The sequence below is a fragment of the Aquarana catesbeiana genome, linkage group LG09, assembly GCF_042186555.1.
Source record: "Aquarana catesbeiana isolate 2022-GZ linkage group LG09, ASM4218655v1, whole genome shotgun sequence".
In the NCBI taxonomy this organism is placed as follows: domain Eukaryota; kingdom Metazoa; phylum Chordata; class Amphibia; order Anura; family Ranidae; genus Aquarana; species Aquarana catesbeiana.
This window is the reverse complement of record NC_133332.1, coordinates 57,001,768-57,022,402: the sequence shown is the minus strand read 5'-3', so window position 1 is coordinate 57,022,402 and position 20,635 is coordinate 57,001,768. Positions and strand designations below refer to the sequence as shown.

At 46.2% G+C, this 20,635-nt stretch overlaps 1 protein-coding gene across 1 annotated transcript in view; it reads left to right on the top strand.

Annotated features, from left to right (window-relative positions):
• The window catches only part of LOC141107669 (cytochrome P450 2A13-like), a 90,455-nt gene that overhangs the window by 56,006 nt on the left and 13,814 nt on the right, over nt 1-20,635 (top strand). The window contains exon 8 of the mRNA XM_073598567.1: nt 20,126-20,267. Coding sequence (XP_073454668.1) covers nt 20,126-20,267 — 142 coding nt within the window. The remainder of the gene's footprint in view (nt 1-20,125; nt 20,268-20,635) is intronic.

The following is a 20,635-nucleotide window of genomic DNA, read 5'->3' as shown; positions in this document are numbered from 1 at the left end:
GATTTTGTTGTCGGAAAATTTTATCTCCTGCTGTCCAACTTTGTGTGTCGGAAAATCCGATGGAAAATGTCCGATGGAGCCCACACACGGTCGGAATTTCCAACAACACGCTCCGATCGGACATTGTCCATCGGAAAATCCAACCGTATGTACGGGGCATTATCCTGTAGGTCATTCTGTAGGTCATTCAGAAATAACTCTCCATGGTACTGAACTTGTGTTTATGCACAACACTTGAAGGGTTGACTTCAGAACCTAAAGGGTAAATATTAATTAAATAGATTACTTTTTTTTTATCAATGTGGGTTATTTATATTTATATACTTTCACATGCATAGTGAGCTAGAAAGAGGTCTGAGGGACCTTAAAACCAGATCACAAATTAGGACCAACCACATATTTTCCTCCCATGGGGGTGAGGTAACTGGTTTACAAGTCTTCCCTTGACAGCATCCCTTCTGGCCACCAGGGGTGCCAAAATGCCCAGTACCCATCAGCACTGGTTTGGGGCACCTATGGACAATCTGGAACGGGGGAGGTGCCTTAAAGGAGAAGTCCAGCCTGAGCTTGTTTGGCTGGGCTTCCCCTATGGGTCACAGGAGTGCAATTCATTTTGCACTCCTGTGACCTGTTTCTAGCAGAGAGCGGGCTGAAGTCCACTCTCTGTTGACATCACTGGAATCAGTCCAGGCATTGCATCATCATGACAATAAAGCCTGGATCCGCCAGGTGCCTGGACTGATTCCTTTCTCAGCGAGCCGCTTAGAGCCTGAGACGCCCGCTCCCCGCCCCTCCACAGCTCAGCTCTCCAGTGAGCGCAGGGGGGGCAGAGCAGAGAGCTGCTGATTGACAGTCAGCAGCTCTCTGCTTGGGGAGCTGTGAGAACCAATCCATCGGTAATGGTCGATCGCTCGGTTCTCAGTGCAGAGGCGGCATGGGACAGATGCAGCATCAGACCGATGCTGCATTCACCTAGGTAAGTATGATTCTGAAAAAAAACATACTTCTCTTTTAAAATATAAAATGTGGGGATTTTGCTTTTTGTACTAATAAAGTTTATGGTTATGTACAACATATTAAACCACTAGCAGATAAGAAAGCATACACAAAAAATCAGTGCTCACCATCAGCAATCCTAAAAGTAATCCTTAAAGCCCCAATCCATAAAGATGTCCTTCAAAAAAATATTTTCCAGGTCCAATGTAGACGAAACAGCTTCAGCAACGTCCTCTCTGGTTGTGAATCCCTTGTAGTGCTCCACTCAAAAAGTGTTGAAAAGATCTCAAAAAAGAAAATGCTGTATAGTGTAGTATGTCTAATCCAATTGGTGTATTCAACCACTTGCTTACTGGGCACCTAACCCCCCCCCCCCCCCCCGCCCAGACCAATTTTTAGCTTTTAGCGCTGTCGCTCTTTGAACAACAATTGTGCGGTCATAAAGCACTGTACCCAAATGAAATTTTTATCATTTTTTCCCCATAAATAGAGCTTTCTTTTGGTGGTCTTTGATCACCTCTAGGTTTTTTTATTGTTTGTTAAAAAAAAATAGAAAATCGTTTTATATTTTTTTAATAAATTTTGCAGACAGGTAATTTTTCTCCTTCATTGATGTATGCTAATGAGGCTGCACTGATGGCCACTATTAGGCTGCACTGATTGGCCCCTTCAGGACCGATGTACCTTGCACTGAAGCCGGTGATCCGCTTTTTTTTCTCCTCACGCTGTCAAAAAACGATTACCGATCTTCTGTTTACATTATGTGATCAGCTGTCACTGGCTGACAGCTGATCACATGGTAAGGGTCCGGGATCGGGTCTCATTGACTCTGTGATCACAGAGCAAAGGGGAGGACGTCTACTGACGGCCTCCCGGCAAAGTAGGTCCATGCTGTAGCCATCATTCCGCTATAGCGCAGATCTGAAGGAGGTAAAATAATGTGTTTATATTGTGCTTACATCAAAATCATAAAATAATTTCCACTGAATCCAAATATGTGTTCTTATATATGTACCCTTACCCTCATCTTTCTCAAACAGAGCCTTCCATAACACTCAAATGTGTCTGTTTCTCTGTGCCTATCTCCTCTCCAGAAGAATTTCTCCTCCCCTCTCTGCAGATTGGTTTTGGAAGCAAATGTAAGATTAATAATGTGCCATCAGTTAGTCCTCCCTGATGAGAATTCCTTGATCTTACATCTAGAAAGAAACATAAAACCAGAATGCTATCCAGTAAGCGCTGTTATCATGGGTATAACTGTATCATCAACAATCCCCCGATCCTACATACTTCAATGTTAGGACTCTTCCATACAAGACATTAAAAAAGGGCCCATAGTGCAGCAGTACAAGTTAAAATCCAATGTTTATTGTGCAAAAACGTACTTGCAAAATGGCCACCACTGCACTTCTGGTGTGTGATTATGTCACTTCTGGCATCACTTCGGATGTATTTCGTCCAATAGATTTCTTTCTAGGAACCCACATCCTGGGAAGAAGTCCAATGGACAAAACACATCGGAAAGGACATCAAATGTGGAAGTGGCATAATCACAAATCAGAAGTGCTGTGGCAGCCATCTTAATTGAGGTTTACAGGCATTTTTACAAGCTGTTGTTTGTAAGTAAGTTTTTGCACTTTAAACATTGGATTTTAACTTGTACTGCTGCGCTATGGGCCCTTTTTTAATGTCTTGCATGGGAGATTCTTATCATTGGAGTATTGTTGATGATACACTTATACAGGGCAGGCACTACCAATAGGCGAGGTAAGCTTCGGCCTAGTCGGGGGCGTGGCCAGCAGAGGCAGATTGGCCTGGGGCTGCATATATTTGTGGGGCCCAAGGCAGCTAGGCTGCTCTATGGGCCAGGTCCACTCACCCCGCCTCTCAGTGCCGGCCCGAGTGTGCTGCGCTGCGGCTATTTGCCTCTCCCTGCGATGAGGTGTGTTCCTCCGCAGCAGCCTATTGCCCCTCCCCCTGCCTTGGGAATCCTCTGGTCTGATGTGGCCTGTTGTACGAGAATGGTGGACAGGGAGGGGCGGTGCATGGTGCAGATGGAGGAGCAGTTGGTGCAGAGGTACAGCGGCTGTTGGTGGACCAGCGAGGGATACCGAGGAGTGGCTGGGTGGTGGGACCCCAAAGGAGTACTCTGTGTGTCCAGTGCTGGGTAGAGCCTGATGATGTAATCTGGAGGCCATGGAGAGGTGAGGCGGATCCACCAATGTACATTGTACTGGGGAGGTGGGGGTGGGTGTTCTGTATGCAGTGCAGGGCTGTCCTGAAGGCTGGAAATGTACAGGACTTTTCAGCCAGTTAGTAGAAATCAGGTGGGTGAGTGTTGTGGTCAGTGTAGGAAATTGGTAGGTCAGTGTAGTGGTCAGGTAGGTCAGTGTAGTTGTCAGGTGGGTTAGTTTAGTAGTCAGTTTAGTGGTCAGGATGGTCAGTGTAGTGGTCAGTGTAGTAGTCAGGTGGGTCAGTGTAGTGGTCAGGTAGGTCAGTGTAGTGGTCAGGTGGGTCAGTGTAGTGGTCAGGTGAGTCAGTGTAGTGGCCAGGTGGGTCTGTGTAGTGGTCAGGTACAGTTGAGCTCAAAAGTGGTCAGGTAGGTCAGTGTAGTGGTCAGGTGGGTCTGTGTAGTGGTCAGGTGGGTCTGTGTAGTGGTCAGGTGCAGTTGAGCTCAAAAGTGGTCAGGTAGGTCAGTGTAGTTGTCAGGTGGGTCAGTGTAGTGGTCAGTGTAGTTGTCAGGTGGGTCAGTGTAGTGGTCAGGTGAGTCAGTGTAGTGGTCAGGTGGGTCAGTGTAGTGATCAGGTAGGTCAGGTGGGTCTGTGTAGTGGTCAGGTGGGTCAGTGTAGTGGTCAGGTGGGTCAGTGTAGTGATCAGGTAGGTCAGTGTAGTAGTCAGGTAGGTCAGTGTAGTGGTCCAGTAGGTCAGTGTAGTGGTCCGGTAGGTCAGTGTAGTGGTCAGGTGGGTCTGTGTAGTGGTCAGGTACAGTTGAGCTCAAAAGTGGTCAGCTAGGTCAGTGTAGTGGTCAGGTGGGTCAGTGTAGTGGTCAGTGTAGTGGTCAGGTGGGTCAGGTAGGTCAGTGTAGTGGTCAGGTAGGTCAGTGTAGTGTTCAGGAAGGTCAGTGTAGTGGTCAGGTAGGTCTGTGTAGTTATCAGGTGGGTCAGTGTAGGGGCCAGGTGGGTCAGTAGAGTGGTCAGTGTAGGGGTCAGGTGGGTCAGTATAGTGGTCAGTGTAGGGGTCAGGTGGGTCAGTGTAGTGGTCAGGTGGGTCTGTGTAGTGGTCAGGTGGGTCTGTGTAGTGGTCATGTAGGTCAGTGTAGTGGTCAGGTGGGTCAGTGTAGTGGTCAGTGTAGTGGTCAGGTAGGTCAGTGTAGTGGTCAGGTGGGTCTGTGTAGTGGTCAGGTGGGTCTGTGTAGTGGTCAGGTACAGTTGAGCTCAAAAGTGGTCAGGTAGGTCAGTGTAGTTGTCAGGTGGGTCAGTGTAGTGGTCATTGTAGTTGTCAGGTGGGTCAGTGTAGTGGTTAGGTGAGTCAGTGTAGTGGTCAGGTGGGTCAGTGTAGTGGTCAGGTGGGTCAGTGTAGTGGTCAGTGTAGTGGTCAGGTGGGTCAGTGTAGTGATGAGGTAGGTCAGTGTAGTAGTCAGGTAGGTCAGTGTAGTGGTCCAGTAGGTCAGTGTAGTGGTCAGGTGGGTCTGTGTATTGGTCAGGTACAGTTGAGCTCAAAAGTTTGCATTAATATTGAAAATATGAATGATCATGCCAAAAAACTGTCTTTTTTTTAAGGATAGTGATCACATGAAACCATTTATTATCACATAGTTTTTTGGATCCTTTTTAAATCATAATGATAACAGAAATCACACAAATGGCCCTGATAAAAAGTTTACATACCCTGGAATGTTTGGCCTTGTACAGACACAGAAGCTGGCACACACAGGTTAAAATGGTAATAAGTTAATTTCTCACATTTGTGGCTTTTTAAATCACAATTAATGTCTGTGTATAAATAGTCAATGTGTTTGTTAGCTCTCACTTGGATGTCCTAAGCAGGCTAGACACTGAGCCATGAAGTGGTATAAAGGAACAGTCAAAAGACCTGCGTAGCAAAGTAATGGAACTTTATAAAGATGGAAAAGGATATAAAAAGATACCCAAAGCCTTGAATATGCCAATCAGTATTAAGAAGTGGAAAATTCGGGGCTCTTTTGATACAAAGCCAAGATCAGGGAGACCAAGAAAGATTGCAGCCACAACTGGTGGAAGAATTGCCCAGGATACAAATAAAAACCCACAGGTAACCTCAGGATAAATACAGGCTGCTCTCCAAAAACACAGTGTGGTTGTTTTCAAGGCGCACAATTCAACGATACTTGAACAAAAAAGAGCTCCCAGAAGGAAGCCTTTACTGTGCCAATGCCACAAAAAAGCCCAATGAGGCATGTCAAGGAGTTGTTGGGTATATTGTAACCAGTTTTTTTTGTGGAACTTGTGCAGTAAAGGCTTCTTTCTGGCAGCTCTTTTTTGTTCAAGTATCATTGTATTGTTCTCCTTAAAAACAACCACACCATCTTTTTTCAGAGCAGCCTGTTTTTCTCCTGAGGTTACCTGTGGGTTTTTCTTTGTATCCCAAACAATTATTGTGGCAGTTGTGGCTGAAATCTTTCTTGATCTACCTGACCTTGGCTTGGTATCAAAATTTCCACTTCTTATTAAATGATTGAACAGTACTGACTGACTGGCATATTCAAGGCTTTGGATATTTTTTTATATCCTTTTACATCTTTGTAAAGTTTTCATCACCAGGTCTTTTGACTGTTCTTTTCTGCTCCCCATGGCTTAGTATCTAGCCTGCTTAGTGCATCCATGTGAGAGCTAACAAACTCATTGACTGTTTATACACAGACACTAATTGCAATTTAAAAAGCCACAAATGTGGGAAATTAACCTTGAATAGCCATTTTAACCTGTGTGTGTGTCAGGGCTGGCTCAGCCCTTCCTTTTCTGAGCTGGCCGCTCAGCTGTCGGCTAATTGCCAGCTCTCATCTCTCTCCACAGTTAACCAGCTGTTATGGATCTGCTTGTCAGTCCCATCTACTTAAAGATCTCCAGCTCACTTCATTACTGCCTTCGCCTTGGTCACATCACAAGAAACCATCTCCTGCGTACCTGTTTAAAGACTGGCTTTGCTGACATCCCTTCTGGCTCCTTATCCTGCTTGCTGTTCTTCTACTTGGATCCCTGACTTCTGGCCTGGCTGATTACCCAATCTGGTTACTGAACTCTGGCTTGGCTGATTACCCGATCTGGTTAATGAACTCTGGCTTGGCTGACTACCCAATCCAGTTACTGGACTCTGGCTATGCTTTGACTACGCTTACTCTATTTACCTTTTTATTTTTATTAATAAACAAGTGTGATTTTACTGTACTTCTGTCTCGGTCTGGTTCATGGTTTCTGACAGTAGGCGAAGGCCATGAATTCAGAAGATACAGTGAATCCACTTGTTGGTAATATTTTTTCCAGATTGGATGAGCAAGATCACTGCATGGTCAGTTTGCCATGGCGTTACTAACGCTCCTGAGTTGCACGGCTCACCTGGAATCCCCCACTGTGGCTGCTCCGTTACAACCTGAGTTGCAGGCCTTCCCTGCTGCTGGGCCAGTCTCTGTGCAGGCACCCGCCTTGAGTATTACCTCTATAAGAGGTATGTCTGGTTCCGCCCCACTTCCCCAGCGATTTGGGGGCAATTTGGGGGCGATCCAGTTCAATGCAGAGGGTTTCTTAACCAAGTTGAGATATATTTTGAGATGCTGCCCCAGGCGTTTCCCACGGACAGAAGCAAAGTAGGGTTCATGATATCTTTGCTTTCTGAGAGAGCCTTGGCCTGGGCTAACCCTCTATGGGAGATGCAAAAACCCATTGTCTTGAGTTACCCTGAGTTTGTGGCCTCCTTTAAAAGGGTATTTGATGTTCCCGCATGCTCCGCTTCTGCTGCCAAGTGCCTCATGTCCATCAAACAGAGTACGAGAACTGTTGCCGACTACGCCATTGAGTTCCATACTCTGGCAGCAGAGGTTGCTTGGAACAATGAGGCCCTCGTTGCTGCTTTTTCTCATGGTCTCTCAGATTCCATCAAGGATAAGATAGCAGCCCGCGATATACCCACTGAGCTGGAGAGCTTGATCTCGTTTGCCATCCTCATTCACTCCAGACTCAGAGAAAGACTTTCTTTTAAGGAGTGCTTGTGGAAGCCTCCTGTACATTTGCCTCCGAGCTTTGCAGTCCCACCCGTGCCTCCCTCATCTCCCATGCCTCCTGGCACCTAGTCGGTCAGTGAAGATGAACCCATGCACTTGGGCTTCACGCATCTCTCTGCGGATGAGAGAGCCTTTAGGAGGAGGGAGAGACTGTTCCTTTATTGTGGCCAGGCAGGTCACTTTTTTAAGTCTTGTCCTACCCGTCCTGGGAACACCTGAACCTTGAGGTTCTGTCATGGACAGACCTTAGGTGGTGTTGTGTGTCATCCCCAGTTATCCTGAAGGATAAGCCCCTGGTTTTGGTTAACCCTTTCTTGGGCTAAGTCGTCTATCGAGATACAGGCTCTAATCGACTCTGGGGCTGCAGGCCTGTTCATTGATGCTGCCTTTGTATCAAAGCACTTGATTCCACTGCAGCTGCGTGACACTCCACTTGCCATTGAGGCTCTTGATGGGAAACCTCTACAGCTTGTCCATGTGACTCATGAGACAGTTCCATTGTCCATGGGCGTAGGGGCTCTTCACCATGAGATAATCCAATTCGAAGTGATTTCCTCTTCTAAGTTTCCGCTGGTTATTGGTTATCCTTGGTTACAGAGGCACAACCCCTCTTTTGATTGGCTCCATGCTGAGGTTTTCTCCTGGTCACCACAATGCAGTGAAACATGCTTCCGGAAGGTAGCCAAGGTCCTGTGTACCTCTTCACTCTCCTACCTGCCAGAGGAGTACCGTGATTTTAGCGATGTCTTTGACAAAGGTCAAGCCGGTAGTTTGCCTCCACACCGGCCTTATGATTGCGCAATTGACCTTCAACCTGGTGCCACTCCCCCTCGTGGCCGGGTTTACCCTTTGTCAGTCTTGGAGGATAAAGCCATGGAGGAGAATGTTGCAGACGCACTTTCTCAGGGGTTTCATCCACAAATCCTTGTCTTCTGCTGTTGCTGGTTTCTTCTTTGTGAAAAAGAGGAGCGGTGAACTAAGACCTTGTATTGATTATAGGGGTCTCAGTCGTTTCACGATTAGGAATGCTTACCCGATCCTGTTGATTATTTATATATTTGACTGCCTCAAGGGAGCAACGGTTTTCACTAAGCTTGATCTGAGAGGGGCTTACAATCTAGTGAGGATTAAGGAGGGCAACGAGTGGAAAACTGCATTTAATACCAGAACAGGCGATTGTGAGTATCTCGTAATGCCTTTTGGCCTTTGTAATGCCCCGGCAGTTTTCCAGGAATTCATTAACGATGTCCTCCAAGATTTGTTGTAGTTATGTGTGGTGGTTTATCTCGATGATATCCTCATATTTTCCATGTCCCTGGAGAGCCACCACACAGATGTCTGTCGTGTGCTTCAGAAATTAAGAGAGAAAAATCTCTATTGTAAACTGGAGAAGTGTGAGTTCCATCGGGAACAGGTTAAATTCCTGGGCTATGTCATTTCCACTGCTGTTTTTTTCGATGGACCCAGAGAAATTTTCGACAGTCCTACAGAGCCCTCGACCCGTGGGGTTACGTCCTCTGCAGCGTTTCCTGGGTTTTGCCAACTATTATCGGAAGTTTATTCGTAACTTCTCGCCTCTGGTCAAGCCCCTGACCGATATGACCAGAAAGAACGGTAACCCACAGAGTTGGTCTCCAGAGTCCATTAAGGCCTTTGAAAGTCTCAAGGCTGCCTTTGTTTCTGCTCGTGTGTTGGCACATCCTGATCCTACGTTACCTTTTATCCTAGAAGTTGATACTTCTGAGACTGGAGTTGGCGCTCCTTCTGTCTCAACGTCCTACCTCTGAGAGTGCTATGCATCCTTGTGGCTACTTTTCCAAGAAATTGTCACCTGCCGAGTGCAATTACGAGATTGGAGACACAGAGTTGTTGGCAATCATTTTAGCCCTGAAAGAATGGAGACATCTCCTCAAAGGTACCACTGTGCCGGTTCTCATTCTTACTGACCATAAGAATCTCACATTCTTGTCTGAGGCTAAACGCCTCTCTCCCAGAAGGGTGCGACGGGCTCTTTTCTTGTCAAGTTTCAATTACATTGTCTCATTGGTTTGTAGCAAGAGAAATACAAATAAGCCGTCCCTGAATCCCTCTTACTCCACTGAGCCAAAGAAAAGTGCAAAGCTATATAAAAGATATGTAAATTAATACAAAATGTGTGTACATACATAGTGTACAGTGAAAAAAGCTGCCACTTAAATAAAAACATAAATTGATCAGAATCCAAAAACTATACCTCTCACATGTGTACAGATAGAGATAGTGGCGCTAATATAAATTGTGTAAAATAATGAGTCAGAGCAGCATGATGCCTATTATTATTATTATATTATTATACAGTATTTATATAGCGCCAACAGTTTACGTAGCGCTTTACAACTTGAGGGTAGACAGTACAAATACAATACAATTTGATACAGTAGGAATCAGAGGGCCCTGCTCCTTAGAGCTTACAATCTAAGAGGGAAGGTCAAGAGATACAAGAGGTAATAACTGTGGGTGATGTGCTGAATTGAGAAGATAAATGTACAGTTGTTAGGTGGGGGCCAGATAGGCTTCTCTGAAGAGATGAGTTTTCAGGGATCGTCTGAAAGTGGATAAAGTAGGAGAAAATCGGACGGATTGGGGTAGAGCATTCCAGAGGATGGGGGAGGCTCTGGAGAAGTCCTGAAAGCGAGCATGGGATGAGGTGACAAGGGAGTTTGAGAGCAGGAGGTCTTGGGAGGAGCGAAGAGAACGATTAGGTTGGTATTTTGTGACTAGGTTAGAGATGTAGCTAGGGGCCAGGTTGTGGATGGCTTTGTAAGTTATAGTTAGTATCTTGAATTTAATTCGGTGACTGAGTGGCAGCCAATGGAGGGATTGGCAGAGGGGTGTAGCAGACGCTGAGCGGTTTGTGTGGTGGATGAGCCTGGCCGCAGCGTTCATGATGGACTGAAGTGGGGATAGCCTATTTAGAGGTAAACCAATGAGGAGGGAGTTGCAGTAGTCGAGGCGGGAGATGACCAGGGAGTGGATTAGAAGCTTTGTGGTGTCATTGGTTAGGAAGGGGCGTATCTTGGAGATGTTGCGAAGACAGAGGCGGCAAGCTTTGGATAGTGATAGAATGTGGGGTCGAAAGGTTAGTTCAGAGTCCAGGATTACACCTAGGACCTTGGCGTGGGGAGATGGGTTGATAGTTGAGCCGTTGATCTTGACAGGGAGATCAGGGGAAGTGGCACCTATGACCCTCTAATTATACATAAAAATAATAGTAATAATAGTGTAATGAAAAAAATTATTTTTATCATGAAAAAAATTTTTTTTTATAACACCCAGTGAAAAGTGTCACCATAGATAATAAATTACAAGAACTGAATGATTAAGTTCAACAGTTGTTTTTCAATCTTCTTGTGTGATAAATCTTCTACTCTTCCACACCACCGTGATAGTGACACCACTCCCTCTGAAGAGCGAACTCACCAGATTGTATAGCCACCCACTCTCGTGTTCGGCAAAACAGAAATTGAACCACACCTGAGTTGCATGTGATGAACCGTGACTCCAATCAAGCTAGCTCTATATGTGAAAAAATGAATAAAGTGCTCCACATAGCGTGATGCCATTTTGACAGATTTATTAAAATCACTTCAAACACACTTCAATGGTTACTCACTTTTAAACTGAAACAAAAAAGCCTTTGAACAAAAACCACAGCAAGCACAGCAAACAACAGGATCAGTGATCCAATGGTGCACCGCGGTTATAGCGGACCTGAAGTGTGATCTGGTGTATCTCTCACCCAACCTTCTAAGGCCCAGCAATCCAATCGGTGTAGTCCTCCTCAGACAGCGGTGTCTAATATCAGTGCGATGGAATACCGTGTAACCATGCCCCAGATATGTTTCGTCAAAGACTTCTTCAAATGGGATCCCATTTGAGAGATACACCACATCACACTTCAGGTCCGCTATGACCGCGGTGCACCGTTGGATCACTGATCCTGTTGTTTGCTGTGCTTGCTGTGGTTTTGGTTCAAAGGCTTTTTTGTTTCAGTTTAAAAGTGAGTGTAACCATTGAAGAGTGTTTGGAGTGATTTTAATAAATCTGTCAAAATGGTATCACGCTATGTGGAGCACTTTATTCATTTTTTCACATATGGAGCTGGCTTGATTGGAGTCACGGTTCATCACATGCAATCCAGGTGTGGTTCAATTGCTGTTTTGCCGAACACGAGAGTGGGAGGCTATACAATCTGGTGAGTTCGCTCTTCAGAGGGAGTGGTGTCACTATCACGGTGGTGTGGTGGAAGAGTAGAATATTTATCTACTCTATATATATATCTATCTATATTGAAAAACAACTGTTGAGCTTAATCATTCAATTCTTGTAATTTATTATCTATAGTGACACTTTTCACTGGGTGTTGAAAAAAAAATTTTTTCATGATAAAAATATTTTTTTTCATGACACTATTATTACAATTATTTTTATGTATAATTAGAGGGTCATAGGCATCATGCTGCTCTGACTCATTATTTTACACAATTTATATTAGCGCCACTATCTCTATCTAACACATGTGAGAGGTATAGTTTTGGGATTCTGATCAATTTACATTGTCTCATTGTAAGGGCTGACGCCTTGTCACGACAATTTTCCTAAACTTCCAAGTTGGAGTCGGGTCCGGTTCCTATGATTCCTCCTGATCGTATTCTGGCTGTGGTTCGCACCAGTCTTACTTCTCCTTTGGGTGACAAAATTCTTGCTGCTCAGGTCGATGCTCCTCCTGAGAAACCTTGTGACCGCTGCTTTGTCCCAGAGTGTCTCCGTACTGCTGTGCTCCAGACTTACCATTCTCCCAAGGCAGCTGGCCACCCTGGTAAGAATCAACTCGTTTCCCTTTGTCCCAACTTTCACAGACGTATAATTACCAAATTATTACATATTCCGTTACCTGCAACTTTCTCATGCTTTTACCGCACAATTCCCGCGGTCCTCCTGCGTGGTTGTCCAGTCTGGGTTGGAAAAGACACTCCACACTAGAATCCACTGTTGGTTCCTGTCCCCAAAATACACCAGGAGAAGCACTGCATGACACCTTTTAGCCTGACTCTGGGAAAAGCCCTTTGTACGCTTAGGGGGTACCTGATGTTCATAGGATAACTCTGCAGAGGAGGGCATGGAGGTGGCGGAGGAGGAGGAGGAGGGGGTAGAGCTCACAGGTCTGGCATCATCACCAGCAGCTCTATGGAGACGTGGGGGCACAATAAGCTGCAGCACTGAGCCCTGTCCTGCATCCTTTTGAGTTGCAAGCAGCGTTACCTAGTGTGCTGTGAATTAAATATACCATCCCTGCCCATGCTTGCTGGACCATGTGTCAGCAGTAAGGTGGATTTTACGGCTGACTGCCTTGCCCAATGATGACAGAACATTCCCTTCCACGTGATGGTAGAGAGATGAAACGGCCTTATGTGAAAAGTAGTATCGACTGGGAACCTGTAATTGTGGTACAGCACATTGTGCGAATTCACGGAAGGGGGCAGAATCCACCAGGCTGAAAGGCAGAAGTTGGAGAGTCAACAGCTTTGACAAGCTTGCATTCAGGCGCTGGGCATGTGGGTGGCAGGGACTGTATTTTTTTTTCCGCTGCAGAAGATGGGGCAGAACAATTTGCCGCCTATGGTCTACAGCTGCTGGTAGATGAGCTGCTAGGACCTTGGACACCCTGTGCTATACCATCATCCCTGTCAGTGGAGGCTGCTGAAAGGTAATGACTCAGTATCGCAGGGGCAGACTGAAGTGGGTAAGGAGGAGGAAGAGGAGGAGGGACAGATTTGTGCCCCTTTTGTGTGGCTTTTAGGTGCTCTTGCCAACGGGCTGAGTGGTTGGACGTTAAATGCCTTGTTAGGCATGTGGTACCCAAATGGTCGGTGTTTTTTCCACGTTTGATGTGCCTGTGACACTGTGACAGTTTGCAGATAGCAACAGTGCAATCTGCTGCAGATGTGCTGAAAAAGGCCCAGACAGCTGAGCTGTGGGGGTTGGGCCGGGAGATAACAGCTGCAGAATGTGAGGGAATTGGGTGGCTGCTCTCTACTCTTTCTTGATGCCGACCTCCTTGGGGTTGTGCCGCCTCACCTTCAGTTTCCTCCTCTACTCTATCTGGCACCCAAGTCGCATCAGTGACATTATCATCATCATCTCTATCTCCTCCATCTCCATCATTACCACTGGAGACAACATGGCAATACGCTGTGGCTTGGGGAACACGAATGCCAATTTGTCTACCAGTGTTCCTCCCTCTCTCTAGGCTCATGTTCCTGTCATCCTCAACCTCAGAACCAGCATTTGAATCCAGTAATGGCTGGGCATCATCAAGGAGCAAGTGACTGACGCTGTGGTCAAATAACTCAATCAAATAAATAATAAGATGTGGACAAGGAGGCAGGTTGTCTCTGCTTGTGTGACAGAGGATGAGGAAGGTTTAGTAAGCCAGTCCACCGCCTCCTCTGCATGCTGTGGCTGGATAGCACGGGCAAATTCACTAAACAGAGAAAATTATGCCCTGCCTGAGGACTGACCACCACGTCCACCTTTGCCTGTGGACACATTTGTTGCTGGCCCCCTTACAGTGCCAAGGGAACATCTGCCTCTCCTTGTTGTTTTCCCAGACATTATTGGGAGGGAGAGGGCGGTGCTTATAAGCAAATGTAAAGGAGAAGTTGAAATCTGTACGTAGATGCACTTTAATCAATGTAAAGAGGTGTTTGGTGCCCTTTAATTTGAGTACTCACACTACACAGACACACTCCAGGGATACAATATAATATACTGCAATATAATGCGCCAAACATAAAGTGACGCACAGAACTATATGGCGTTAAACTGGCAGTAACACACACAGAAGTAAATGGCATTAAACTGGCAGTAACGCACAAAACTATATGGCGTTAAACTTGTAGTAACGCACACAGAACTATATGGCGTTAAACTGGCAGTAACGCACGCAAAACGGTATGGCGTTAAACTGGCAGTAACGCACGCAAAACTATATGGCGTTAAACTGTCAGTAACACACAAAACTATATGGCATTAAAGTTGTAGTAACGCACACAGAACTATATGGCTTTAAACTGGCAGTAACGCACGCAAAACGATATGGCGTTAAACTGGCAGTAATGCACGCAAAACGATATGGCCTTAAACAAGCAGTAACGCACGCGAAACTATATGGCGTTAAACTGGCAGTAACGCATGCAAAACTATATGGCATTAAACTGGCAGTGACGCAAGCAATACGATTTGGCATTAAACTGGCAGTAACACAATCAAATAGACAGTATTCAACTGTCACTACACTGAAGCTATCTGAACTGTCCCTACTCTAGCTATATACTAATGTCAAGATTACTAACACGGTCTCACTACACTACACTGAAACTATCTGAGCTGTCCCTACTCTAGCTGCACACTATGAAAAGCTGAATGATGGTCCTCCTCACTACACTCACACTATCCCTAGACTGACACTAAACTATTATTCTCCACTGACAATTGAAGCAAAAAAGCACATTATAGCACACTAACTAATAGCACTGAACAGAACCCTGTTCTATCTCTCTCCAAACCAAAATCACACTGAAAATGGCTGCCATTGAAAGAATACTTTTATATTGTGGGGCGGGAATGAGCCATGATAGGATAAAGTCATGATGACAGTATCCAATCATGACTCTGACTTTGCTCTGTGCTGTGATTGGCTGAAGCTTTCACTGCTTCAGCCAATCACGGCTTGCAATGCACTGTTCAGTGCCGCAATGCCTTGTGGTCGGTTCGGGGGGGGCAAACAAATGGTCGAACGACCTGTTTGTTCGGCTGTTAAATGAACGTCCGAACAAAAAGAAAGTTCAGCCCGAAGTTATGCTCGGGTCGAACCGTTTGCCCATCCCTAGTGGTAAGGTGGGTCTGTGCAGTGGTCAGGTAGGTCAGGTAGGTCAGGGTAGTGGTCAAGTGGGTCAGTGTAGTGTTTAGGTGGGTCTCTGTAGTGGTCAGGTAGGTCAGTGTAGTGGTCAGGTGGGTCTGCGTAGTGGTTAGGTGGGTCTGCGTAGTGGTCAGGTAGGCCAGTGTAGTGGTCAGGTAGGTGAATGTAGGAATCAGGTAGGTCTGTTTACTCTCCACCCCGCCACCTCCACCGTATACATGGGCAGGGCAAAGGGGGTGGAGTCAGGGGCAGAGCCAGTATGGGGCTGGCAAAATGAGGTTTCGCCTAGGGTGTCAAAAATCCTTGCACCAGGCCTGCACTTATATCCATGATAACAATGCTTACTGAATAGCATTCTTTTTTATGTGTCTTTCTGGATGTAAGAACAAGGATTTCTTATCAGAGAGGACTAATTGATTGTACATTATTAATCTTACATTTGCTTCCAACGGCAATCTGGCGAGAGGGGGAGGAAGAATTCTTCTGGAGGAGAGATAGAGACACCGAGAAACATCCATATTGGAGTTTTATGAAAGGCTCTGTTTGAGAAAGATGAGGGTAAGAGTACCTACCTGTATATAAGAACACATCTTTGGATTCAGTGGAAACTACTTTATGATTTTGATGTAAGCACAATATACTGTAAACGCATTATTTTAAACACACCAATTTGATTAGACATACTACACTATATAGCATTATTTTTTCAAGATGTTTTCACCTTGTTGAGTGGAGTACTACAAGGGATTCACAACCAGAGAGGACGTTGCTGAAGCTGTTTGGTCTACATTGGACTTGGAAAAGATTGAGAATTTTTTGTAAGGACATCTTTATGGATTGGGACTTTTAGGACCACTTTTAGGATTGCTGATAGTGAGCACTGATTTTATGTCTATGTTATCTCCCTACTGGAATTGTGGGGATCTTTCAGCTGGTGCTATAATATTGGGGAAGACATTTGATTAGCCCCTAGTGTGCTAACATGTACAACAGATATGAAAGGTAGGCACCACATTTAGTTGCTTGTATTTTGACATACTTTGTAGGCCCTTGGGAGCTCTAAAGCCTCCCACCTTACAGGTCTCATTACTGGTCCATAGCTAGGATCGGTAGCTTCACTGACTAGTTGTGCTTTAAAGTGTAACTTCACCTAAAAGGGAAAGTTCTGCTTTTCTGCCTCCTTCCCCCTCCTCTACCATATTTGGACACATTTATGTTTTTTGGGGGAGCAAATAACTGGTCTTGACAGTTCTGAAGTTTACCCACCTCCCTACCTGAACACAGCTTTCTGAGACATGTCACAGACCCCAGAAGGCTGTAAGACCATTCACAAAGTGCAGTGTGGCTCGCACATGCACAGTGGGAAGCTCGCTATAAAGAAGTCACAACTGGCTTCCCACACTTAAGATGCCGACTCCAGGGAACAGAAGACTAGTGAAGAACTAGCACAGGTGAGCACTGGATTCCTGGACAGGTAGTCCTTTTATCAGGGCTATCTTTAATGTGGGGCACATGGGGTAGCTGCCCTGGGCCCAATCGATGTTGGGGGGCCAAAAGCAGCTGCACCGAAACCCACGCTGCTGCCTGCTAGGTCTTTTTTTAAGCCAGAGTTCTGCGACCTGCGCTGGTCACTTGCTAGCTGCTCTGCTTTGTCAGCGGCCGTTCAGAACCCTCTCTGCTCTACAGATCTCTACATGAGAACAGACGAGGGAGAGGGAGGGGGGCAGGGATTCTACACAGGCACAAGTTCCTTGTGAAGCCAGCAGCCTGCACGGGCATCCTGTGTAAATTATGTTTCTTGTCACAACAGGATCGTGCGACTTCCCTTCCAGTCATACACAGATCAGCTGCTTTCCAGGAGCAGACCGCGGCTGTGTGTGGGTGGGATCAGCATCACTGGGGGGGGGGGCAACAATGCCATTCTAACTGCACCTGCAAGTGCCCGGGAGAAAAGAAATTCCACATGCAGCTTAGGTACTGTGTGTAAATATGGACGGGGGAGTGATTGTGCACACTGTGACAGCCTGATCTTGGGGGGGGGGGATTGTGGTTATGCACACTGTGACTTGGGGGGGGGGTTCGCACTGCGACCTGCTGATCTGGAGGGTGGTTTCACACTGACAGGCTGATCGGGGTGGGGGGGGATTGTGGCTGTACTCACTGTGACTTGCAGATCTGGGGGGGGTTGCACACTGTGACTTGCTAATCTGGGGGGTTGCACACTGACTTGCTGATCTGGGGGGGTGCACACTGTGACAGGCTGATCTGGGTGGGGGGTTAGATTGTTTTTGTGCACACTGTGACCGTCCAGTATGTCCCCTAATATAATCCCCCCAATCAGTCCATCCCCTAGTGCAGTCCTCCCATTTCCCAAGTCAGTCTGTCCCCCAGTATAATCCCCCTACATCAGTATGTACCCCAGTGTGATCCATCTAGGTCAGTCTGACTGACCTGGGGGGATTGTACTAAGGAACAGGCAGACCTGGGGGGAATTATACTAGGGGACAGACTGACATGGGGGAATTATAATGGTGACAGACTGACCTAGGGGCAGTGGCGGGACTACCTGGGTCACAAAGGTTGCACTTGCGACCAGCCCTGGTGTTCCGGCACTGTAGGGGGCCCCAGCGGGGTTGCTGATCGCAGGGCTCTGAACTGAGAGCGTCTCTCTCATACAGCCCAGAGCCTGCACTGACAGTTCTACCTCCCTCCTCACTTGCACGGATGGGAGAGGAGAGAGCTGATTTGCTCCTGCCCCTCTCCTCCTGTGTGCACCACCAGAAGTGTGAAGCCCAGTAGCTGAATTTGATCATTCACACTTCCCACGTTGCACACAGGGGGAGAGTGGCGGGAGGAGAAGGAGCAGATCCGCTCTCTCATCTCCCATCAGTGCAAGTGAGGAGGGAGGAGGAACTGTCAGTGCAGGCTCTGGGCTGTATGAGAGAGATGCTCTCAGCTCAGAGTCCTGCTGAGGAAGCACTGATAGTTGGCACTGATAGGCTGCATTGATGGGCACTGATAGCGACATTGATGAGCACTGAAAGGTGGCACTGATGGGCACTGATAGGCGGCATAGATGAGCACTGATAGGTGGCACTGATAGGCAGCATTGAGAAGCACCAATAGGTGGCACTCATAGATGGCATTGATGAGGACTGAAAGGCAGCACTGATGGGCACTAATAGACGGAATTGATGAGCACTGACAGGTGGCACTGATAGGCAGCATTGAGGGACACTGATAGGTGGCACTGATAGGTAGCACTGTTAGGCGGCACTGATGGGCACGGATAGGTGGCATTGATGGACACTGATAAGCGGTATTGATGGGCACTGATAAGCAGCGTTGATGAGCACTGGTAGGTGCCACTGACAGGCGGCATTGAGGAGCACTGATAGCTGGCAATGATGAGCACTGAAAGGTGCCACTGATAGGCTGCACTGATGGGCACTGATAGGCGGCATTGATGGGCACTTATAGGCGGCACTGATGGGCACTAATGGAGCTGCACTGATAATCAGGGCACTGATGATCAGTGTACTGACAGTCTTGCCGTTTAATGGCTCTCCTTTCCTCACACAGACACATTGTGGAAGGAAACTGATGATAACCAGCAAGTCTGTTTATATGTGATCAGCTGATCACATGGTAAAGGGCCGCTGCGATTAGCCCTTTACCCCATGGGGCACGCAGGAGACAGGGCTCTGGGCGGGTGTCCATGAATACCCTCCCAGAACTGGAGCCCGGGGCTTGGGTGGAGGGGGGGGTCAGGGGGGCTCTTCATGGTTCCTTGCGCCAGGGCCCTAAAGGTTCTAGTTATACCTCTGCCCTCAACCTTGCACTCTGCCCATAGAGGAGCCTTCAACCCTGCACATAGAGGACCCCTCAATCCTGCACTCTCCACATAGAAGACCCCTCAAAGCTTCACATAGCGATCCCCTTAACCCTGCACTCTGTACTTAGAGGACTCCTCAACCCTGCACTCTGCATATAGTGTACCCCTCAACTCTGCATATAGTGCACTCCTCTACCCTGCACTCTGCACATAGCGCACTCCTCAACCCTGCACTCTGTTTGTAGTGTACTCCAGAACCCTGCAGTCTGTATATAGTGCACTCCCAAAATCCTGGTATATAACAATGCCTCACTGTTTAGTGCAGTTTAGCCACACCCACAATTGTGCAGTAACCTCTAGAGATAATGATGTGCAGTAACCTCTAGCAACCAATCAGTGAACAGTAATGAACTGCTGAACCTTTGATTGCCCCTTATGTTGTATGTACCAATTCAAAAAACCTCTGTCTTACATGTGCCCATGTAACACATAGACAAAAGTATTTTTACCATAAAGGCAAACAGTATCTAATACCTGATTTTTGTTACATGCTCTTCTGAATATGTAATCTACTGTTTGACCTGCCCTGTTTGACCTCTAGAAACCAACCAGTGAGCAGTAATGATGTGCAGTAACCTCTAGCAACCAATCAGTGAGCAAAAATTATGTGCAGTAACCTCTAGCAGCCAGTTGGTGAGCTGCAATGATATGCTGCAACCTCTGGCAACCAATCGCAATCACTACCTGATCTGCTGCAGTAAACTGATTTTGAGTCCAGCTGCTATCTATTGTATTTCTTAGGTGAGAGCACAAGAAAATGTTTGCTCAGGGTCCAATCAATAGTAGAGAGGGCCCTGCCTTTTATTAAACATCAGCAGCTACAATATTTGTTTTTTGTTTTTTTCAGACTAAAGAACCGCTTGGAGGGCAATGGGCCTAAATTTAGCCATTATAAATGTTTGCACTAGGGTCCTTTAGGCTATTCCTTGTGTACTGGGACTTTATCTGTTAGATTCCAAGTGCTTTTAACCTCACTTAATATTGCAGTAACCTGACCATTTGTGTTTCCTTTTCTATGCAGGGTACAGATGTATTTGTCCCCCTGTCTTTCATTCTACATGATCCAAAGTACTTTTCTGATCCATTCACTTTTACTCCAGAGCGGTTCTTAGATGAAAATGGGAGCTTTAAAAAGAATGAGGCCTTCTTAGCATTTTCTGCAGGTACAAGATAATCTTTAATTTCAGCAAAATTCACATAAATCAAACATGTCAATATTACATTCTAAATATATAAAATATATATCCAAATAACGGATGAGTCACTCCTCTCGTGTCTGCTTCAATTGTAGGAGAGGTGTCACAGTGGGCTCCCAAATTTCCACCGTACAAAAATGTAAAAACGTGAGGTCACAATCTCCAATGCAATCATTTACATCATGTAAAATCTTCATACAAAATTATGTCAAGAACTAGGGTATGAAAAAAATTGACTTTATAGGCATACTAAGAAGGGTATCACAAAGTTTATTAGAAAAACATAAACAAACACTTGATAAAATACATGTAAATCAGTAAAAGTGATTAAAACC